At 35.0% G+C, this 24,758-nt stretch overlaps 1 protein-coding gene across 1 annotated transcript in view; it reads left to right on the plus strand.

Annotated features, from left to right (window-relative positions):
- The window catches only part of LTN1 (listerin E3 ubiquitin protein ligase 1), a 66,596-nt gene that overhangs the window by 26,928 nt on the left and 14,910 nt on the right, over nt 1-24,758 (plus strand). Inside the window, exons 11-25 of the mRNA XM_003797090.3 lie at nt 423-464; nt 5,852-6,041; nt 6,477-6,716; nt 7,527-7,680; nt 8,377-8,521; nt 8,952-9,138; nt 10,951-11,110; nt 12,025-12,129; nt 16,744-16,886; nt 18,712-18,847; nt 19,059-19,203; nt 20,057-20,270; nt 20,762-20,999; nt 21,555-21,629; nt 24,347-24,533. Of these exons, the coding sequence (XP_003797138.1) occupies nt 423-464; nt 5,852-6,041; nt 6,477-6,716; nt 7,527-7,680; nt 8,377-8,521; nt 8,952-9,138; nt 10,951-11,110; nt 12,025-12,129; nt 16,744-16,886; nt 18,712-18,847; nt 19,059-19,203; nt 20,057-20,270; nt 20,762-20,999; nt 21,555-21,629; nt 24,347-24,533 (2,361 nt within the window). The remainder of the gene's footprint in view (nt 1-422; nt 465-5,851; nt 6,042-6,476; nt 6,717-7,526; nt 7,681-8,376; nt 8,522-8,951; nt 9,139-10,950; nt 11,111-12,024; nt 12,130-16,743; nt 16,887-18,711; nt 18,848-19,058; nt 19,204-20,056; nt 20,271-20,761; nt 21,000-21,554; nt 21,630-24,346; nt 24,534-24,758) is intronic.

Genomic DNA, 24,758 nt, shown 5'->3' on the forward strand with positions numbered 1-24,758 from the left:
AAAAAAAAAAACAACAAAAAAACAAAACAACAAGCAGTGTATTCTTGTTGTGACTTGAGAAGTATCCGTAGCTGCTAGGTAGAGGGACAGGAGTACCAAGTTGACCAAAGCTTTGGTAATAAAAGGCTGAGTTCATTCAGTTCATGTTTTTCTAAAGTTGGACTAGCTAAAAAAGTTTTTACTTTTATATTGATTACGTGGGGGCTTCATTTCCTTTTTAAAAGTTTTAGTGGGACTGTGTGGTATGTACATATAGTCTCAACTACTCAGGAGGCTGGGGCACATGGATCACTTGGGTCCAGAAGTTTGAGATCAGCCTGGGTAACATAAGAAGACTGTATATCTAAAAAAAAAAAAAAAAAAAAATCCAAAAATGCTTCACTGTTTATTCTAGCAGATTATTTCTCTTCTTCTTCTTTCAGGTGGACCTGAATTGGAATTCGCTTCTTCAGATTATTAAAAAGGTATTTTAGGGTTTTTTATTCTTTTTTGTATTTATGGGTATACAAAAAACTATAGTCATATTCGCACATTTAATATGATTAAAGTAGTCAGTTATAAAATCTTAGAGAGTTCTCTTATTATTATAAATTTTATGGGAAGAAATTTGATCATTACTTTTCTATAGAATTTTTTTTTGGTTAGGAGTATTAGGGAAGAATGAAGAAGTTCTAGAAAATTAGTATTTCCTCCCTAGCGGATAACAAGGGCAGATCTAAAACTTTTGGTATCTTTTAATTAAGACTACAGGTGTTTTGCTCTTATAGTAGTTACTTTTCTTTTTGTAAAAATGGATTGCATTGTTCAAGCTTTAGACACAAGAAATTAGGATATTTAGTTTACTCTGGAATACTGTGTTGGCAAATTTAAGTCTTCTAGCCTTTGTGTATTCACATTTGACTAATTTCCATTTGCCTAAATAAGAAAGTTGGTGATAAGAATAATAAAAAGAAATAAAAAACAAATAATTATAAAATTTTTAAAATGACTTAAATGTTTTTTCCTAATGAGGATGTCATTTAGGGGTGTCCAGTCTATAGCCTACAGACTGCATGCACATTATTTGAGGCCTGTTTGGCTTATCTGCAGTATTGGATATCCCGAAAAGTGTGGATGGGCCTGTTTTATTTTGCTCAGCAACTTTTGTTATTGTTTGCATATTTAATGTGTGGCTTAAGGCAACTCAGACTCTTGTACTTTGCAACAGAGAATAAAAAAGGTTGGACGCCCCTAAATGACATATGTAATACTTCTTACCACTAACTACCTAAAATTCATCGCATGTTTTTTAGGTATTTTTTTATTATTTTAGATAGGTCACTTTTTTGAAATTACACATTACTTCTTTTCTATTTTTTAGATTATACTAAAAAATACATAGCACAAAATATATCTTTCTTTCATCATTTCTAAATGTACAGTAATGTTAAATATATTATTGTACAGTCTCTAGAACTTTTTCATCTTGCAAAACTGAAACCCTATATCCATTAGACAATACCTACTTATTTTCCCAATAGTTTATTTTTACAAAATAGTTGTTAATTTATTATATTTTAATGAGAAATATAATTTATCAGCATTACTTTATCCAGTGCCTCCTTTCTCTGTAGGCAAGGTACATGAAAAGCCAGATTATCAAAAGCTGCTTGCTAAGCTTAGAATCAGAGCATAGGGAGTAAATAATTTGACAAGAGCAGACTGATAGATCCATTTCCAGTTTAGGAATGTACATACTGTGTAGTTCAGGTACTCATCTGGTTGGAAGAACATCCTGTATCTGAGCAATATTGGAAGTTCCCATCCAGTATTTGCCTCCTGTGCCTGAAAGACTCACTAGTCTCCCTATCTCCCTGCAGCTAGACCAATTCTTTGATTAAATGTGTTAGAGTACAAGCATACCTTAGAGACATGTAGCTTTGGTTTTAGACCACCACAATAATGCAAGTGTCACAATAAAGAGAAACACAGGAATTTTTTAGCTTCCCAGTTCATATAAAAGCTGTGTTTACACTGTATTTTAGTCTGTTAAAAATGCAATGGCAGTATATCTAAAAGGACAGTGTAAATACCTTCATAAGAATGTCTTTTTCTTCCCCAGTGGTAAGAGAGGATTTATTAGACAGAAAGGAATACATAAAAAATTCTTCATTGTTGAAAAGTACTAAGAATCATCTGAGCCTTCAGTGAGTTGTCATATTTTGCTGGTGAAGGGTCTTGTCTTGATGGTGCCTGCTGATTGATTGCAGTGGCAATTTGGCAGTTTCTTTTTTTTTTGAGACAGAGCCTCAAGCTATCCCCCTGGGCAGAGTGCCGTGGCACCACAGCTCACAGCAACCTCCAACTCCTGGGCTCAAGCAAGTCTCCTGCCTCAGCCTCCCAAGTAGCTGGGACCACAGGCGCCTGCCACAATGCCTGGCTATTTTTTTTGGTTGCAGCCGTCATTGTTGTTTGGCAGCCTGGATTCGAACCTGCCACCTTAGGTGTATGTGGCTGGCGCCTTAGCCACTTGAGCCACAGGCGCCGAGCCGGCAATTTCTTAAAATAAGACAACAATGAAGTTTACCACAACAATTGACTCTTCCTTTCACAAAAGATTTCTCAGAATGATGGGATACTTGTAACCCTATCACTGCTTTTTACCAAACTTACATAATTTTGTTCTATGTCCTTTATTGTCATTTCAATAATGTTCACAGCATCTTCCTCAAGAGTAGACTTTATCTCAAGAAACTACTTTCTTTACTCATCCTTAAAAAGTAGCTCCTCATCTATTCAAGTTTTATTATGATATTGCAACAATTCAGTCACATCTTCTGGCTCCAACACATTTGCAGTTACTTCCTCTAGTGAAGTCTGGAACTCCTCCAAGTCATCCTTCAGGATTAGAATCAATTCATTTCAGACTTCTGTTAATGTTACTATTTTGACCTCCTCCCATGACTCATGAGTATTCTTTTTTTTTGCAGTTTTGGCCAGGGCCAGGCTTGAACCCACCACCCCTGGCATATGGGGCCAGCGCCCTACTCCTTGAGCCATAGGCACCGCCTGAGTCATGAATATTCTTAATGGCATCTAGGAATGGTGAATCCTTTTTAGGTATAGTTAACTTTGCCCAGATCCAGCGAGAGAATCACAGTCTATGGCGACTATAACTTAAATAATGGAACTTGAAAAGTTGATGAAATGGCTCCTTAATACATGGGCTAGAGAATAGAGGTTGTGTTAATAGGCTTGAAACTTTAATTTCCTTGTATGTCTCCATTAGAGGTGTTGAGTGACCAGGTGCATTGTCAATAAATAGTATTTTGAAAGGAACCTTCCTTCTGAGTAGTATTTCTCAACAGTGGACTTAAAATACTCAGTAAACATGCCATAAACATGACATGCTGTCATTTTAGGCTTTCTCAGTCCATTTGAAGAGCCTTTGGAAAGTAGATTTAGTGTAATTCTTGAGAGCCTTGAGACTTGGAATGGGAAATGAGCATTGGCCTTGGCTAAAAATAACCAGCTGCATTAGTCCTTTGATGCTTTCTAGCAATGACAGTCCTAGCTGTTATCTTCTTCCAATAGAAAACGTTTTGTCAACATTGAAAATGTGCTGTTTAGTGTAGCATAACTTCATAAATTATCTTAGGTAGTTCTTCTGGATAGCTTGATTTCCATCACCACTTGCCGCTTCATCTTTTATGTTCTGTAGATAGCTTTTTTCCTTCAACCTCAAGAACCAGCCTCTCCTACCTTCAAACTTTTTTTGCAGCTTCACTCCCTTCAGCCTTTGTGAAATTGAAGAGAGTTAGAATCTTGCTGTAGATGAGGTTTTGGTTGAAGGGAATGTTGTTGGTTTGATCCTCTGTCTAGACCAGTAAAACTTTCTCCGTTATCAGCAGTAGACTTTTTCACTTTCTTACCATTCACATGTCTATTGGAGTATTACTTTTAATTTTATTCAAGTACTTTTTCTTTGTATCTACATGTTGCCCGACTGTTTGGTGTAAAAAGCCTAGCTTTTGCCCTATCTTGGCTTTCAACAGGCCTTCCTCACTAAGCTTAATCATTTCTAGCTTTTGATTTAAAATGAGAGAAGAGTGGCCCTTTGTTTCACTTGAACACTTAGAGGCTATTTTAGGGTTATTAATTGGCCTAATTTCAGTATTGTTCTGCCTCAGGGAATAGGGAAGCCTAAGAAGAGAGATAGAGATAGAGGAAGGCCTGGCCGGTGGAGCAGTCAGAACACACATTTATTGATTAAATTTGCCATCTCAGATGGGCGCAGTTCATGACATCACAAAACAGTTACAGTAGTAACATCAGAGATCACTGATCACAAATAACCATAGCAGATATAATAACAAAAAAGTAGGAAACACTATGAGAATTACCAAAGTATGACACAGAGAGGAAATGAGCACATGCTGTTGAAAAATGACACCGAGAGACTTGCTGTGTGCAGGGTCGCCACAGACTTTGAGTTTGTGAAAAATGCAATATCTACAAAGCTCCATAGAGTAAACGTAGTAACATGGGATACATCTCTACACTGAGAAGTTGAACTTTGTATCTTGCTCACTTGAGAGACATTTTATTCAGAAGCTTATTTTTTCTAGCTGGATTTATAGAATAGATTGGTTTTATTAAGTAAACTATATTAGGAAAACTGATTATTATTAGAGCCATCTAAATTCTAAAGTAGTTTTTATGTTATGGAACCTAATACTTCATGAGCAGAGTCCTAAAGTCAGCTTCTTTAAAAACAAATAAAAAACAGACCTGGATTTTGGAATCAAGAAAGGACCTTGGAGGTTTTCTAGGTTAATTTTTTCAGTTTTCAAATTAGATAAGGACAGGTTGGGTGAGAGATATGTCCAAGTCATAGGTCTGGTTTAGTGGTAAAGCTTGAGTTAAAATATAAGCTCTAGTTACTTACAATTTTTAAAATAAAAGGATAAATCGTTTTTTCAGGCACTACCCAATCTGCACCTGGATTTTTTTTTTTTCCAGATTGCTTTGAAATGAACCAAGTTGCAAATTCCTTTCTTCTCAGCCCTTAAAGCAAAAGAAGCTCTGGGAACATGGATCAGCATGCTTTTGGGGGAGGATTTACAATTTTTTTTCTTGCTTCCCCACCCCATGAAAATAAAACAAGTTGCTGTCAGATAACCTGGCCCCAGTAACTATTTCAACGGATTGGGGGAAATAAACCCCATTGTTCATATCGAAGTAATTTACGATTATAATACATCAATTGTTCTTTAATTTTAGCAAAATTAATGAACAAAAATTTAGTATCTACTGAGTATTTATAAGTCTATCTTCAAAAGTTTCTCCATTCATTATTCATTGAACATATCTGCAGTGTTGATAGCAGGTATCAAAGAAGTTTAAGACAGTCTCTGCTCTCAAGGAACTTACAGTCTCATTGGAAAGACAAGACATACACAGACGAAACATTTAAATAATAATATAATCCAGTAAGTGCTTTAGAAATTCAGAGGAAAGCAGTGATCATTGTGGGCTGGAGTGGATGGGGGGGACTCACTAAAACAGGTGGGACTTGTACTGATTTTCGAAGAATGGATGGGATTTTAATACTAAGGAAAAGAGGGAGGGGTATTTGTGATTGAGAAGATAACATAAGCAAAGCATGGAAGTGCACATAAGCCAGGCTTAGTGGGAAACTGGAAAGATAACCAGTCTTCTAGAACTTCAGGAGGAGGAAGAGTGGGGTAGAATTGGGGTTACAGTGATGAAGGGAGGTAATAGGTAGAAGTAATATTTTAGAGTCTAAAATAAAATTTATATATATACACTTTTTCATCGTCTAATCTTTGCTTTAATTTTATGCTTTTAGGCATGTTCTAGTTCAGATAAACATGCTTTAGTAACTCCTTGGCTGAAAGGTAATGTCCTTGGAGAGAAAATGGTAACCTTGGCAGATTGTCTTTGTAATAAGGACTTGAAATCCAGACTATCTTCAGAATCTTACTTCTCAGAAAGATGGACTCTTCTAAGTTTGGTATTATCCCAACATGTTAAAAATGGTAGGCAAAATATGGCTTTTGTTTTCTAGTAGACAATAATCCTTTGTACCTTTTAGGGGGGAGTGCATGGTGTTTGGCTTGCATGTTGGTTGAGAATAGCAAGATTTATTCATTCAAATATCTTAATTTTATAAGCTCCCTACATTTTTATTAATCTTTGTAGCACAACTTTTAGAAGATAATAATTTTAGTTTTACAATTTGAAGGATTTTGAATGCAGCAGAGTTGCTCACTAATTTTGTAGACAGTTGCTATTTTCTACTTAATTCAAAATAGTTTTTTTTTTTTCACCCAAGGGCTTTTGTGTGTGAGAAAATGAATTTATTGATAAAATTTTTGTCCAACATATAAACAATTTTTAGAAAACAATGCAAGGAAAGACCCACATATTATTAATGTTTAAAATTTTTTGTCTGTTTAAACTTTTTTCTCTAGATTACTTGATTGGAGAAGTATATGTTGAAAGAATTATTGTTAAACTCCATGAAACTTTATCCGAAACAAAGAAATTGTCAGAAGCTGAAAATAGTGACTCATCAGTGTCTTTTATCTGTGATGTGGCCTATAATTATTTCAGCTCAGCAAAAGGATGCTTGCTAATGCCATCATCTGAAGATTTATTATTAACTCTCTTTCAGTTATGTGCTCAGAGCAAAGAAAAAACACATTTGCCAGGTAATAGCCTACTGCTCAAATGTTTTGTTGGGAATCTCCGGCTCTGACCTTCGTAGTGAGTGTAAGTGCCCAGGCTTTATTAATTGAATCATAATGTGTTTGAAAGTTTAAAGCTTTTTGAGTGAAGTATTATACACTTTCAACTGTATAAGAATCCAAGTTGAAGATGTATTTAGACATGTGTTTTTGTCCTAAGTGTTCTTACTTGATACCAAGGAAATTTGGAAGAGCCTATAATAGATGAGTTGGAATCTCAGTCCTTCCAGTCAGTAGCTGTGGTATATTGTTTAATGCCTCAGTTTCCTCATTCACAAAAGGGGGATAATAATATCTCATCTTTTTTACTATAGTAAAAATTTAATCTTGGTGTATATCAGAATAGAATGGAGTTTGTCTTTAAGGACTATATTTTTGCATTTTGTGCTAATTCAGACTTATTGAAAGGACTATAAAAAATACTGTTGATAGAGTGCTCTCCTTCCTCAGATCCTTTCTTTATTACTAACTTCTCTACTTGGAAAAAGTGTAATAATTTTTGTCACTTTGCAAAAAGAACAACTCTTTTATAAATAAATTCAGAGCAGAAAATCATCCCACTTTTAACATCTTACCATTTTGCATTTGTATGTCATGACCCGGCTTGTGTTACTGCATGTTTATGACAGAATCACTTTGTTTCGGCAGTTGGTCATGTTTTCTTTTTTAATGGTATCTTAAAAATCTTAGGCGTACAGAGTTCTTTCAGATATTTTGTACTAATTACATTTTATTCAGTGAAATTACAAATTCCTGTTGACATCTTGATTTTAGATTTTCTTATCTGTAAACTGAAAAACACTTGGCTCTCTGGTGTAAATTTATTGGTTCATCAAACTGGCAGTACATACAGAGAAAGTACCTTCCTACATTTGTCTGCTCTGTGGCTGAAGAACCAAGTTCAGTCCTCATCTTTGGATATCAAAAGGTAACTTTATTTGTTCAGTCGCAGTGTCTCTCTTATATATGATTAGTCTTCTTAAATAAGATTCCATGATGAATGGGAATACCTATGAAAAATGACTTTTTAGGTGAGAAATTTGCAGGACTCTAAGAGAAGATCCAAACCAATTTTTCCAAAAGCATTTTAACTGTCAGTTAATTGAATAATGATCTTTTTTTTTGCTTCATAATATTACAAGGGTATGCACATTTTGATTACATAATTTGTTTTTATACACTTCAGGTCAAAGTTATAAGTAAATGTGCCCTTCACTGAGAACGTATGCATTGTACCTATCAGGTGCGGATTAACCTGACTCCGTCTCCCTGCCTAGCTGATTCCCACTGAGTTTTGCTTCCATAAGTGTGCATAAGTGTTGATCGATAGTTCTTATTTAGTACTGAATACATATGGCATTTGTTTTTCCATACTGGCAGAGGACTGATTTTTAATAACATACCTGTTGAACTCCTAATTTGAACAACCGTAGATGTTGGATTAAAACTCCGCTTTGTGTTACTCATATGTCTGGCATGGAAGGAGTCACTTACCTCTATTTTTATTTTCATCTGTTCTTTTTGTTCAGATAAGCTACTGTAGGGTTTTTATAATGCTGTGTACCAGGGTTTTCAAACTAGTTTAACATAACTACTGCAATTAAATTCTTTGCATTATTTTTAGTCTTCAACTCCTCTTATCTGCTGTTGATGATTTGCTGAATGCACTTCTGGAGAGTGAGGATTCTCATCTTCTGAGAGTTTACATTGGAAGTGTAATGCCAGACAATAGTGAATGGGAAAAGATGAGACAATCTCTTCCTATGCAGGTATTTTTCAAATTGGAGAAGGCATATCACATTCTGAAGTTTGAATTTCATGCAAGCTTAAGTATTTTTATTTTATTCTCAAGAGGGGAAAAAAGTAAATGAAATTATTATCTTGCTTTGCTTTTATGTCTCTACGAATACTCATATATTGGGATGTTTTCTGTTTGAAAGGCACCATTTGACACTGGCAGTAGCCACAGTACAGAGATGAGTTAAGACCCAGTTCTGTCCTTAAGGAGTCTTATACATGTTGATGATTTCCTGTAGTAGAAACTAAACTTACAGGTTTTTATGGTTTTACTAGTAAACTACTATAGATACTCTGTTAAGTTCATTTTTGTTCCCTGTCTGAATGACATAGATAGTATATAAGTAAATAATTTAAAATAGGTAATGATTTTGTTTATAATTTAGTGTATTCTTCTTACAGTGGTTACATAGACCTCTTTTAGAGGGAAGACTAAGTTTGAATTATGAGTGTTTCAAAACAGATTTTAAGGAACAAGATATAAAGACACTTCCCAGCCATTTATGTACTTCAGCATTATTGAGCAAAATGATCTTAGTTGCACTGAAAAAGGAAATAGTCCTAGAGAATAATGAACTCGAGAAAATAAGTAAGTATTTACACACATTCAGATAAAGCATAATGTACAAATAATTCTAATTTTGACTGTACTGTAATATAAATATTTAATTCAGGAATTGTTCGTATCCCTATGAACTATTTTAGTGATGAGAAACTTAAGTGATAAATTGCAAATTGGATGGAAACATATGGAAATCTTACTATAATCTTGTTCATTGTAGAGCATAATTTGGTGTAAGGTCACTTGCACAAGCTGGCATGACATCAGTATAAGTAGATATGAAGGCACATACCCTAAAGAAAATGAGTGGGGTTTTGGTGTTTTATCAAGGATTCTTGATTTTTGAAAATTGATACAAAATAATTTTATATATTTATAAGGTACATGTGACATTTTGATGCATTCATGCAATTTGTAATGGTAAATCCTGGTAATTGGGATATTTATTACCCGAAACATTTATCATTCCTTTGTGTTAGGAACATTTCAGTTCTTCTAGCTATTTTGAAATATACAATAAATTATTGTTAACTGTGGTCATCTTACTATGCCATTGAACCCTAGGTCTTATATCTTCTACTTAACTATACTTTTATACCTATTAACCATTAACCAACTTCTCTTTATTTCCCCCTCCCCTCTACCTTTTTCAGTCTCTGGTAATCTGGTAACCACTAATCTACTCTACCTTCATGAGATCCACTTTTGTGATTTGTTTGTTTGTTTGTTTGTTCTTTTCTGAGACAGAGTCTCATTTTTGCCCTCAGTAGAGTGCTGTGGCATCATAGCTTACAGCAACCTCAAACTCCTGGGCTCAAGTAATTCTCTTGCTTCAGCCTCCTAAGTAGCTGGGACTACAGGTGCCTGCCATGATGCCCAGCTATGTTTTAGAGACAGGGGTCTCACTCTTGCTCAGGCTGATCTCGAACCAGTGAACTCAGGCAGTCCACCGCCTTGGCCTCCCAAAGTGCTATGAGATCCACTTTTTTAGCTCTCATGTATGTGTGGTATGTGTCTTTCTGTACTCAGCTTATTTCACTTAACTTAATGACCTATAGTTTTATCCATGTATTGCAAGTGACAAGATTTCATCCTTTTTTATGGCTGAAAAATATTCTGTTGTATATGTATACATACCACTTATTTATTCATTCATCTGCTGAAGAACACTTAGGTTAATTCCGTATTTCTTGGCTATTGTGAATACAGCTATAATAAAAATGAGAGTGCAAGTATCCTTTAGATATACTGATTTCCTTTCCTTTGGATAAATACCCATTGGGATTACTGGATCATCTCAGGTCTTAGTGGGTTTGTTTGGTGTTTTATGATTTTTTTTTTAAATTTTAGATTAATATGAGGGTACAAATGTTTAGATTACCTTGCTTTCATTTCTAAGGTAAAGTTAAAGTTGTGGTTGAGCCCTTCACCCAAGGGGTGTGCTGAACACCCTCACATTGTGCACATTAGGGGAGATTTTTTTTAGTTACAATGCATCGGTGCAAATCTTAGTTTTTAATATATGCATCTTCTTGTCATGTGCCAAGCACTAGGAAAATTCTTTCAGTATCTCTAGTAACTTAGGTTCTTGTCACATTTTTAACTAATCAGAAAAAGAACCAAGTAAGATTTGGAAGAGGAGTAGTATTTTGTATCAGAAAAATGTTTTCTTTTTTCATTATCCTTGAACTTCTTAAAGCAGATTTAAAAATCAGTTCCTAGATGTTTTGAGATGGGAGTGGGCTTAACAGTGTTAGAAAGTGGGACAGAGAAGTGAAAATAATTGAAGGATTTGTTGACAAAGTTCATTTGATAATTTGGTGCCATCCATTCTATTAGTTGCAGAGCTACTGTATTCACTGCAGTGGTGTGAAGAATTAGACAATTCTCCTATTTTTCTAACTGGATTTTGTGAAATGCTTCAAAAAATGAATATTACATATGATAACTTACATGTACTTGGTAATACTTCTGGCCTTTTGCAGCTGTTATTTAACAGGTAATGATCTCTTTTAAGAATACTTTTGAATTACCATTTTTTAACTGAATATTTTACTTGTTTATGGCTTTGCCTTCTGTTAAGATATAAACCTACTTCATGTTAATGTATTGGTCAGAGAGATGATCTAAAATAATCCCTATTCTTAATAATAAATGCTTTATAGATACTAAACACTTTATTTAATCTTCTGGTGACATATTTAGACTCTGCCTTTTTTATTAAATCCATGAGTACATTCAGGGAGCAGATGACAATAAAAGAAGTTAGAAGCCTATAGAAGTTGTTGAATTTATCTCTGTGACCATCCTCTCACATTTAACCTTTATCTTTCCTGTTGTTATTGTATGTCTTAATTTTATAATCACAATACACTCTCCCCTAGATGAGGAAGGTGGTATGAAAACAGAATCCTCAGGGTTTATAGCAGTTACATGTGTAGCTTATTGAAGTGACTGTGTTGAACTCCTTCCTGTATAATTTATCACTTGTCTGTAGTATTTGAGCATGCTTCCTCTCTAGTCCTACTACACTTACTCAATACTCAACTTTTGTCTGTGAATATCAGTACCTCCTTGGTTCTTCAACTTAAACTAGCCTGGGTGTCTTCTGGGAGATGTTTCTTTGGAGCTACAGCCTCTGATCTTCAAGCTCAGGTCATCGCCTCTGTTGGGACAGGAGGGCCTCTTGGGGTGAGAGCTCAGTACTAATTGTGAGGGAGTATTGAAAGCCTGAACCCCAATCCTTTCTTTGGTCAATTAATGGCAGTTGCTTGGGTACAATGTCCTGGGTGAATTAATGCCCTCCCAAGTGATTTATCTAATTCTATAAAAGGAATCTAGGTAGCCAATGTTTAAAAATTTTATTAAGAACACTCTCTAAATGAAATGTAATTTTTTTTTTTCCTTTTTCAGATCTAGGGAACATGGCGCACTTTGGTCTCTTATTATTGCTAAGTTGATTATTTCCCGAAGCATTTCATCTGATGAAGTAAAACCACATTATAGGAGAAAAGAAAGGTGTTCTTATTTTAAATATTTTTAATTTGTAATGTATTGTCATTGGTCACCTTGGCAATGCCTGAGTGATGCATAATCTCTAATGAATCAAGACAAGAGAAGGCTTAAGAAATGAAAAAACGTAATTAGTAGAAATTAGAATTAAGACTAAAATTATTTTAGGTTAGGGATGTAGTTATTTTCACTAAGCATTTTTACTATATGACCTTTTGTGGAATTTTATATAGTACTTACTTTAACCAGTGGTATTGTATAAACTTGTTCTCTTTTCCTCAGAAATCTGTTAGAAATCTTTTTTCCCTCCCCCCCAACACCCTTCTATCACTTTGCTATATCAAAGTGGTAGAGAAAGTTACTTACTTCTCTTTTCTTAAATTTTAAAAATCATCCTATTGAAATATAGTCTAGAAATGTGGTAAATGCATTCTTATGACAAGTAGATTGTGGGCTTGGGCTTGATAGTGAAGCTCAGCACTCAAATTAATGCTTAGCTGAGACTTACCAAAGCATTTGGATTTACTGACTTACCAAGGAGAATTCTGAAATGATAAAAGTATGTCCTGCAATAGTAGAAGTTTAAATTAATTTTTGAAAATCTTATTTAAAAAAATTAAAAACCTTTTTAGTTTGAAGTAACTGTGGAACCACACGATCATGTAAAAAATACGAAGAATAAAAAATAGCACATAAACCTTTCATCTGGTTTTTCCTAGTTATGCCATTTTGTGTAACTCCAACACAATATTCCAACCAAAAAATGGTATTGGCACAATCCACATTGACTAAGTTTATATGCATGTGTGTGAGAGAGAGAGATAGCAATGTATGTGGTCTCTGTAGCTCACATGGATGACCACCCTGCCTTCAAGTACAGAACCATTTCCTTAGAAGGATCTCTGATGTTAGTTACCCGACTGTATTCTCAGCCACCTCCCTTCCTCCCATTCTCCTCATCCCTAGCAACTACTAATCTGTTCTCCATCTCTATAATTATGTCATTTAAGAATATCATATCAGTGGAATCATATAGTATGTAACTTTTTAATATAAGTTTTTATTTAGCATAATTTTTTCTGATTCTAAAATATGGAATAATCTAAGGAACTGTTAGAACTAATTACTTAGGAGATGGATATATATTTGACATAAAAAAATCAATAATTTTCTTATTTACCCATAATAATTTAAAAAATGGCATGGGGGGAGGGAAAGAGATTCCATCCACAATGACAACAAAAAAACTTAACTATCTGGGAATAAGTTTAACTAAAATTATAATTATAAAACTTTAATAAAGATCACAAAAGGTAGGAAAAAATAGTTATATCAATCTATAATGTCAATGCAGACTTAATCAAAGTTTCAGCAACAATTTTTGAAAAACTTGGCAAACTGTTGTAGTATGTACATTTGAAGGACAAATGCTTAAGAATAGCTAGGAAATTGTTGAAAGGAAAAAGTGAAAGGGATTAACCTTACCAAATGTAAAATACACTATTAAATAATCATGATTAAGCAATATAAAATTGGAGACAGATAAGTGGCTACAGAGTCCAAAAACCCAGACATATTAGTGGCTCTAGAGTTTAGAAACTAATCCACACAAATGTGAATTTAATTTTTGATATATGTGGCATTTCAAATCATTGAAGTGAGACAATAATAAACAATGATAGGAGAATTGGACAAGTGTTTGGAAAAAAATAAAAAGACCCCCCCTTTATATTATACATAAAAAGTTATATATTTTATTTTGTAAAAATAAAAACTTCTTGCAATCAAAGTGCCCGTCAGTGGGATGAATGAATGAAAATGTGGTATGTCAATGAAATATTATTTAACCTTTAAAAGGAAGGAAACTCTAACACATGCTACAATATGGATGAGCCTTGATGATATAAGGGAAATAAACCCCAGACCTATACTCTGTGATTCCTCTTGTGTGAGCTACCTAGAGTAGTCCAATTCAAAAAGACAAAGTAGCATAGTGGTTGCCCAGGGCTGGGTGAAGAGAGAAATGGAGAACTCTTCTTTAAAACATTAGAGTTTCAGTTTTTAAAAATGGAAAACATTCTAGAGCAGTGGTTCTCAACCTGTGTGTCACAACCCCTTTGTACAGTGAAAATACATCGTGCATATCAGATATTTACATTATAGTTCATAACAATAGCAAAATTACAGTTATGAAGTAGCAACGAAAATAATTTTATGGTTGGGGGTCACCACGACATCAGGAACTGTAGTAAAGGGTCGCAGCATTAGGAGGGTTGAGAATCTCTGTTCTAGAGAATTTTCTGCACATTTTGCACAACATTGCTTATGACCTTAACGCTAGTGAACCGTACACATTTAAAAATGGTTAATATGGGCTGGGCGCCGTGGCTCACGCCTGTAATCCTAGCACTCTGGGAGGCCGAGGAGGGTGGATTGCCTAAGCTCACAGGTTCAAGACCAGCCTGAGCAAGAATGAGACCCTGTCTCTAAAAATAGTCGAGCATTATGGAAGGAGCCTGTAGTCCCAGCTACTTGGGAGGCTGAGGCAAGAGGATCGCTTGAGCCCAAGAGTCTGAGGTTCCTGTGAGCTATGATGCCATGGCACTCTCTACCAAGGGTGACAAAGTGAGACTCTGTCTCAAAAACAAAACAAACAATAAAAATGGTTAACATATAAATACAGATTTTCACTTGAGGCTAGGAGTTTGAGACCAGCCATGGCAACGTAGTAAGATCACACCTCTACCAAATATAAAAAAAATTAGCTTAGTGCAGTAGCACATACCTATGTTCCTAGCTACTTGGGAGCCTAGGCAGGAAGATCACTTGAGCTAGGAGTTCAAGGCTGCAGTGAGGTATGAGCATGCTGTTACACTCCAGCCAGGTGACAGAGTTAAGACCCTATCTCAAAACATTAAATAAATAAATGAATAAATTTTATATTATATGTATTTTACTATAATTAAAAAATTTTAAAAATTGCTTTGAAAAATGAAAACTTCCCAGCGATAAAAATATAATAAAGATTACAGAACAAATGACAAAATAGAAGGAGATATTTGCAAATTAACAAAAATTTCTATAATATGTAAATCCTTTAAATCAGTAAAGCTGTCTAAATTAAAAAGTATAGCTGGGTGCATTGACTCATGTCTGTAATTCTAGCACTTTGGGAGGCCTAGGTGGGTAGATCACTTGAGCTTAGGAATTTGAGACCAGCCTGAGCAAGAGTGAGACCCCCTTCTGTAAAAAACTAGCCAGGCATTGTGGTGGGCACCTATAGTCCCAGCTGCTCGGGAGGCTGAAGCAAGAGGATCAGTTTAGCCCAAGAATTTGAGGTTGCTGTGAGCTATGATGTCATAGCTCTCTATAGAGGGTGACAAAGTGAGACTTTATTTCAATAAATAAGTAACCCAAGGACTTGAACAGTAATTCATAGATGAATTGTTCAAATATAATACGCTAATGAAATGTAGAAAATGAAAGGATTAGTCTTATTAGTCATGGCAGAAATACAAATTAAAAGCAGCACATTTTATTTACCATATTAACAGAAATTAAAAGATACATTAAGTTTGTAGCAAAATAGTCACACTTGTATTTTTTTTTTTTTTTTGACATGGAGCCTCAAGCTATCCCCCTGGGCAGAGTGCCATGGCACCACAGCTCACAGCAACCTCCAACTCCTGGGCTCAAGCGAGTCTCCTGCCTCAGCTTCCCAAGTAGCGGGGCCCACAGGCGCCTGCCACAACGCCTGGCCATTTTTTGGTTGTAGCCATCATTGTTGTTTTGCGGGCCCGGGCTGGGGATTCGAACCCGCCACCTTAGGTGTATGTGGCTGGCGCCTTAGCCGCTTGAGCCACAGGCGCCAAGCCACACTTGTACATTTTTGATGAAAGTTTAAGTTGATTACACTTTTTTTGGAAAGCCATTTGAGATTGCTATAACATAGTACTTTCAGATCCTTTGACCTTTCAGTTCTGCTTCTAGGAATCTAGTCTAAAGAGGTTTTTGTGCATGTGCAGAATAATATTTGCCAAAGGACATTTATTGAGACATAATTTGTAAGAGCAAAAATTTGGGGGGAAAAAACCTAAGCATCCACTAATAAGAAAATAGCTAAACAATGATATATCCATAGTAGGGAGTGTTTTGTAGACTCTGTTTTTGTTCATTTTGACAGAAGACAATCTATAACATGGATAACTACAAATATTAGGACAGTGCGTTTAGTGTAATCCCTTTTCTGGGAATAAAAGCCACTGTATATGTACATGTTCAAGGAAAGGGCACATGAGTAGGACTGTTTAAGTTGAGTCAATTGACATTTAGAGTGTAATACTGTATCGCTAGTATAATTTTCAAAAATTATACATGGGGAAGGTATATATGCTCATTTAAGAAATTATAAATATGCAGAAAAGAGAAACAAGCGGCAAAAAAAGTTATCCGTAGTTTTATCAAGTCAGTATTTGTCAATCTCTTAGTTTCTTTTATTTTGTATATAATTGTTTATATGGTAGAATTATTAGTCTTTTTGAATAGTCTAAGAGGAATATTATGAAGTAAGTGAATATTGAGAATAAATGTCATTTATACTTTTTATTTTCTTTTGAACAGTTTTTTTCCATTAACCGAAGGCAATTTGCATACCATTCAAAGTCTGTGTCCATTTTTGTCAAAAGAAGAAAAGAAAGAATTTAGCGCCCCGTGTATACCTGCTCTTTTGGGCTGGACTAAAAAAGACCTTTGCAGTACTGATGGTTAGTTGCTTGATCATATTTCATTAATTTAATTATTGCTTGAGATGATTGAAGTGTTTCTTAATATATAACATCAAATCTAGCAGAGATAAATTACAGCTGATTTGTTCCAGTTTATATGGATGAGTGTCATTAAACAGTGACTATTACCATTTGGGTATATAGAAATGGTGCAGCTTTAGGGGAAGATTTATACCCACACATAACCTCTCCAAAGCGTCCAACCTTTTTTCTTTTCTGCTGCACATTGGAAGAATGAGTTGTCTTAGGCCACATAGTGAATACTCAAACACTAATGAAAGTGAGCAAAAGGTCTGTGCATACTTTTTGTGATATGTGGGTCACTCTGAAAGTTTTGAGACATACTGTGTTATGGTCTATTGTTTCACTTCAAGAAATACAATCAACAGTGCCCTTTCTGATGCACTTGTGCTAGTTTCAACTTGCTTCACTGATTGGTCTTGCTGGGAGGGGCTCATTTGTTTCCAGCCACATGAATTTTAGAATTTTTGATTTTTATGTAACTCAAAATGACCTAGGTATCCACCACCACAGGTAAACAAAACGATTCTCAAATAGTCTGTATGCAGCCACCCCTGCATCATTTTTTTTTTATCTGTAGATTTTGGGTTTTTTTTTTTTTTTGAGAGAGCATCTCTCACTCTGGCACCCTGAATAGAGTGCTGTGTCATCACAGCTCACAGCAACCTTAGGCTGTTGGGCTCAAGCACCTCAGTTTGTTTGTTTTCCTATTTTTAGTAGAGACAGGGATCTTGCTCTTACTGAGGCTGGTCTCGAACTCTTGAGCTTAAGCTATCCACCCACCTTGGCCTCCCAGAGTGCTAGGATTACAGGTGTGAGCCACCGTGCCTGGCCTCCATCTGTAGTTTTTTAAAGCATTGCCTCATTTCTTTCTCTCTAGAAAGGCAAAGGAGGGAATAGCTTTTATTGTATTTGAGTCTGTTCTGACTCTGCACTTTACTCATTTGCTTATTAATAATAAACAGTGAGGACCTGCTATGTGGCAGTTCCCATTTCAGAGAAGACCGACATAAATATATATCAAGTGATAACTGATGTAGCAAACAAGATGTACTTTGTATCTAGTTGCAGAAAGAAAGGAGTTTTCACTCTGCTTTGAGATGGCAATGACCATTTCACAAATATTTCAGCTGGATGTTGAAGAACAAATAGAGTTCCATTTAGACATAGGGAAGTGCATTCCTGTTGCGCAGAAATGTATAAGGGTGTACACTGTGTTTGCATATGGATGGAAAGTAGAACATACTGTTTACCAATTCACACTTTCATTCAGTAAGCATGTACTATCTGTGGTTAGCTTGTATTGCATCTCCAGTCTTTAGAATCCCTAACATTTCTCAAAATCCATCCTCTGATTCATATTAAGACCCTCAGTCCCCAACCTTCTACCTTAAATGCCAGCCAAATGGAACTATACATCATGTATTGACTTGTGTACTCTATAGCCATGAGTTTTTTTAGTTTTTATTTGAGAGGTGAGTGTGCTGAATATGTCTTGTACAAAAGAGACCAAACCAAAAAACAGTATAGGTTAGTTTAAATCACAACATCATTTGCTTACTGACTCCCAAATTGCCTATTCTGTGTTAGGTGCTGGGTATGGAGACAGGGCCTATGGGCTGTGGAGCTTAAAAGCTCATTTCTTTACTCTTTTATATAAGCCATTTTTATAGTTCTTAACCTAGGCACATCTGGAGAAAGTTTTCAACTACCTAAAATAGACTTTCTTTTTTTGTAGCAGCAATGCAATTTAAAAAAGTCTTCATTTTGAATTTTTCTTTAGGTGGTTTTGGACATCTTGCTATTTTCAATTCTTGTCTGCAGACAAAAAGCATAGATGATGGAGAGTTATTGCATGGTATATTAAAAATCATAATATCCTGGAAGAACGAACATGAAGATATTTTTCTTTTCAGTTGGTAGGTGATATGCCTTACTGTATTTTCCCCCTATATACAATGCAGATGCAGATTATTTTATAGTTACAGCATTACAGAGTAATATTGGTAGATATTTAAGTCAGTCAATTTATTAGGTATATAAAATTTAAAATAGACTAGCTTCAAATGGAACGTCAGTATAATTCTTTAATACTTTGTTGTTGTTATTTTGATTTTGTCTTTATCACAGTAATCTGTCAGGAGCAAGTCCAGAGGTTTTGGGTATAAATATAGAAATAATTCGTTTCCTTTGCCTATTTCTGAAATACTGCTCAGCTCCTTTGGCAGAGAGTGAATGGGACTTCATCATGTGCTCCATGTTGGCTTGGTTGGAGGTACGTTAACTTGCTATGTAATCACCTTTTTTCAGTCTTTGTACATGACTTTGTATCAGAACTATTTACGAATCTTATTCTTTGAGTAGTGATTCTAATCTGCTTCTCTGTGAACATTTAAAATACTTTAGGAGATTTTGGACATGTTAGAAGTTTAATAACTGTCAGTATCCTTCAGCGACCAAATCTCCTAACTGCTATTAAACTACTCTCTCCATTGGCATATTACAATATTTACAGCACAACTCTCAGGTTTTTTTTTTTATAGTTTCTGGTCTTTTTTGTTTTTAGTTATTTCTAAAATGTACTGTGTCAGTATTGCCGGAGTAATCCATTAAAGATTAGCACATTCAGAGGGAATTAGTCTAATTTTTATGACCCAAAGCAAAACAGAGATATACTACTTGTGGTTTCTGAGGCAGCAAGTCAATCAGGGAGAAATTGGTCTGAATCTCTGCTTTCCCAGCAATTAGCTGTTACAACTTAGGATTTTAAACTTAAACTGTTTGAATGTTAGTTTTCTTATTTTAAGATGATACCACACATCTTGTTGGGCTACTGAGAAGACTAAGAATGTATATTTAATGTATCTGGCTTGGTTAATGGTAGAAGATATTTTCTTGCATAGTTTAGAAATAAATAAAGACATTTCAGAATAAATTTCTCATTAATGATTCTAATTCATAGTATTTAATTTTGAGTAAAAGTTATTTTGATGTAAAATAATTTTTTCCTGAGATTATATACTTAAACTGCTTTTTATTTTAAATTTTAAAGAGGAACCTCTCTTTATTGCCTTTATTTGTAGTATTCTGATAGAAATCCGTTTATTTCATTTTTATTATTTCTTCAGACAACAAGTGAGAATCAGGCATTATATTCTCTTCCACTCGTGCAACTGTTTGCCTGTGTCAGCTGTGATTTGGCCTGTGACCTCAGTGCTTATTTTGATTCCACAACTCAGGATACTGCTGGCAATCTTCCTGTAAATCTAATCAGTGAATGGAAAGACTTTTTTTCTCAAGGCATCCACAGTTTGCTTTTACCTATTTTGGTGACTGTTACAGGCAAGTGAAAAAGAGAATATTAATTAGATTTATTGGAAATGACATGTTGAAAAATTAAAAACAAAGTCTTTGGATGTTTAAATCAAATACTCCTAAATAGTAAGAAAAGAACCAGAACAGAAAGCTTAGCTTCTCAGAAACATCATGCATGCTTTTGCTTTACAAATTAAGAATTGAAAAATGGCCAAGTATACAATGATCATTGCAGATTAAAATAGTAATTCACATAACATGAATAGATTACATAATACAACCTTTCTATGGAACATTTGAGGTCTTTTTTAAGAATGAGATAAAAGTCATTAGAACAGTTAAGATTAACTGAAATGTACATATTCAATTCTTATTTCTAGTTAGGAATGCTCTGATGTTTGTCTAGTTTTTATTTTACTTTCTTATATTTGATTGCATATAGATCAGTTGAGCTATATTACTAGCTTTCTTATGACTTTCTTTTGGGATATGGATGTTCTTTTCCTTTTTCTCATCAGGAGAAAACAAAGACATATCTGAAACATCCTTTCAGAATGCAATGCTGAAGCCCATGTGTGAAACATTAAAATATATTTCCAAAGATCAGCTTTTGAGTCACAAACTTCCTGCAAGATTGGTTGCTGACCAAAAAACAAACTTGCCAGAATATCTCCAGACTTTGCTGAATACATTGGCCCCGCTACTCCTCTTCAGAGCTAGACCTGTGCAAATTGCTGTTTATCATATGTTATACAAGTAAGAATTCTTCTAATTGAATCAGTATTACTAGTGGTCTAAAAAAGTAGAATGTATATTTAGTTTTTACATTTATTTATTTATTTGAGACAGAGTCTCACTTTGTCACCCGTGGTAGAGTGCCATGGCATCATAACTAACAGAAACCTCACATTCCTGGGCTCAAGTGATCCTCTAGCCTCAGTTTTTCATTTACAGTAGAGATGGAACCTTACTCTTGCTGAGGCTGGTCTCTGAACTCCTGAGCTCAAGCCATTCACCCATCTCAGCCTCCTAGAGTGCTAGGATTACAGGTTTGAGCCACTGTGCCCATCCTGGTTTTTTTAATTATTAAAAAATGGCAAATTTAAAAAATAGGAAATGTTTGATTATTTCAGAACAGGGACAGTTTGATCTTTTAGGTTATTATTCTTCACTCACAATTTATATTTAGATAGTCTTGGCCATAGACAGTATGTCAGAGAAAGAAAACTCATTAAATTGGTCTTTCTGCTCTTGAACATTATTTAACAGTGGGCAATTTAAAGTATTTAAAAATAATGTTCTAATTTCCAGATTGATGCCTGAGTTACCACAATATGATCAGGATAATCTAAAGTCTTATGGAGATGAAGAAGAAGAACCAGCCTTGTAAGGGTTTTTTTCTTTTATAAAATAATTTGTTTTACTAAATTCTCATAATTTACCTCACTTAGAATGTCTTTAGAAGACTAGAGCAACATAGAAGCTCTAAATTTAAGGTATACGTATATTCATTCTACACAGTGACCCTTTTAAACATGTTTCTAAAACAAATAAAATCTAGAGTTTGCCCTTCTCTGTCTTAATTGTTCCTAAATCACATTTTTAGTTTGTTATTATTTAGTAAAACTGTCTGAGGCCACATGGTAGCTATAGAAAGTGCCTATCAGTTCAAATATCTACTGAGCACCCACTTTGTGCAAAGTATTAACTAAATGCAGGGAGGGATACAACGTTTAGTACACACATTCTGAAAGAGCTTATAATCTAACATACATGATTCTATCCTGTATGACAGGTACTAAGAAAAAGGATAGATAGCATGGTGTGGGGGTGTAATTAATATCCATCAGAAAGGGAAGACATTGTCTTGAGGAACAGATATTTAAACTGGTTAGGTTCCATTTCATCAGGACAGGAAAGGGAACATAAGTTAAGGAAAGATCATGTATAAAGGTACTCACCGAAGCATGAGTATTCAGGATGTGCTCAGGGAATGAATAGTTGCCATTTAATATAGTTTTTGTTTTTGTTCCAATATCTTCCTTCACTGGAAAGTAGGGTCTATGAGGGCAGGAATTTTTACATTTCATTACTTTATTGAAGAGTTTAGGTATAGGTGGCACATTTCTTAAACTATCTATTCTTAAAGTATCTTAGCTTAAACTCTTATCTTAAACTATCTATTTCTTAAACTATCTTAGCTATCTATGACAAACCCATAACTAATATTTTACTGAATGGAGTTAAACTGAAAGTTTTTCCACTTAGAACTGGAACCAGACAAAGTTGTTCTCTGTTGCCATTACTATTCAACATAGTGCTGAAATTTCTAGCCAATAAAATTAGGCAAGACAAGAAAATAAAGGGCATCTAGCTGGGAAGCAGAGGAGGTCAAACTCTCCCTCTTTGCTGATGATACGATCTTATACTTAGAGAACCTCAAAGAACCACAAGACTCTTGGAAGTCATCAAAAAATACAGTAATGTCTCAGGATATAAAATTAATGTCCACAGGTCAGTTGCCCTTGTACATATGCCAATAACAGCCAAGATGAGAGGCTAAGGACACAAATCCCTTCACCGTAGCCCCAAGGAATTTTTGTCTCTTTCTGCTGACCATGTGCACAGCACTCAGAATATTTCCTGACCTGTAACAGACTCATGAAGAGTGCTCATTTGTTGGATAGTCACGGAATAGATTACCCAATAGAGTAGGTGGGGTACAGTGGAAGTTGCAACTGGAAGGGTAGTTAAGGAGATGGGGTAATGTAATGACATTTTTTTAGAGTCAAAGACATTATTTGGTAGGAAATAGGATACCACCAGCTGATTTCTTTAATAGCATGAAGTATGAATTACAGAAAGAGGCAAGCAGAAGTGGAGGTTACTTTAGAATTAAATAATATGTGGAGGTCAGTGTGGAAAGTGAAGAGATTCCAGAGCTGGTATTTGTAAGATCTAGTGACCATCAGTAATGAACAGAGATGACTTAGTACAGAAGCCTGGAGTAGGCCATACAGGTCTGGAGGGAGAAAGCCACAAGCGAGGAAGGATGACAGGTGAAAGGAGAGACCTGTGCTGGAGTATCATAAAGAAGAAAGTTCAAGGGGATATAAATATTTCTCTTTTTGAGAATTTCATAAGTTTAACTGAAAGTATAAGCGAATATAGTAGTTCAATAAAGAAGAAAATTAACTTATATTTTCACGAATTAATGTGAATGTTAAATTTGCTTTGCAGAAAAGACATATACTCTTAGGATTTTTTTTAAAAGCATGTCATTGTTTCCTGTGTTTGTATCAAAGTCTTCATCTTCCTTTGCCCTTTATAGGATGATTGAGGAGTTGGTAGGATTTAAAAGCCCTAATAATTCCCCTGAGTAGCTGAGGGATTTTGGATTAAACATGGCTTTTCTGCCTGTGGGCTTTTTTTTTTTTTAATCTTTAAAACAAAATTGAAATAGATATTTTCTAAAATGCCTTTCCTTCAACTGCTATGAGCTAAGGTCCTTTTTTTTTTTTTTTTTTTTTGTGTTTAAAACAAAATTGAAATAGATATTTTCTAAAATGCCTTTCCTTCAACTGCTATGAGCTAAGGTCCTTTTTTTTTTTTTTTTTTTTTTGTGGTAAGAGTCTCACTCTGTTGTCCCAGGCTAAAGTGCCATAGTTTTAGCCTAGCTCATAGCAACTTCAAACTCTTGGACTCAAGCTGTCCTCCTCCCAAGTAGCTAGGACTGTAGCTGCCTGCTACAACATCTGGCTAATATGTCCATGTTTAGCAGAAATGGGGTCTTGCTTTGCTCAGGCTGGTCTCAAACTCCTGAGCTCAAGTGATCCTTGTTCCTCAGCCTCCCAGAGTGCTAGGATTATAGGCACAAGCCATCTCACATGGCCTCAGGTCCATATTTTTATAGCATATCTTTCAGATCATTGCCATTTTGTGAAATTAGGAGTTAATATAGGATCTGTACAGGGGAATTTAAAAAAATGGTTTTTGGAAAATAGAGAATGGTTTTTCTAAAATGCCTAAAGTTTATAAATGCTGTCAGTTTGTTAAGAGATTACTTACAAAGAAAACTGTGGTGCTTAATTGTTGATTCTTAGGTCACCACCAGCAGTGCTGATGTCTCTTCTTAGCACTCAAGAGGATTTATTGGAAAATGTTTTGGGGTGTGTTCCTGTTGGACAGATAGTTACTATTAAGCCACTGAGTGAAGACTTCTATTATGTTCTGGGATACCTCCTCACTTGGAAATTAATACTTACTTTCTTCAAAGCTGCTTCCTCTCAGGTAAATAAATATGTGACAGTCTTTGATAGTTCTGTCCTAATATATTCTCTGTTGCTGTTCTAAATACCTTCCTTTAAAATGAAAGGGGAAGTACCTTACATTTTAATGTAATCTTATCTGGCTAACTTCAGATATTCTGCAATGAGTTTACTCCTGTCCCTACTTCTTCATCCCTCCGAGTACACAGTTTTTGCAAAAGTAATTAATCTCTGTGTTTAGATTGAT

This window comes from Otolemur garnettii, unplaced genomic scaffold (genome assembly GCF_000181295.1).
Source record: "Otolemur garnettii isolate 467f Iridium unplaced genomic scaffold, OtoGar3 scaffold00111, whole genome shotgun sequence".
In the NCBI taxonomy this organism is placed as follows: domain Eukaryota; kingdom Metazoa; phylum Chordata; class Mammalia; order Primates; family Galagidae; genus Otolemur; species Otolemur garnettii.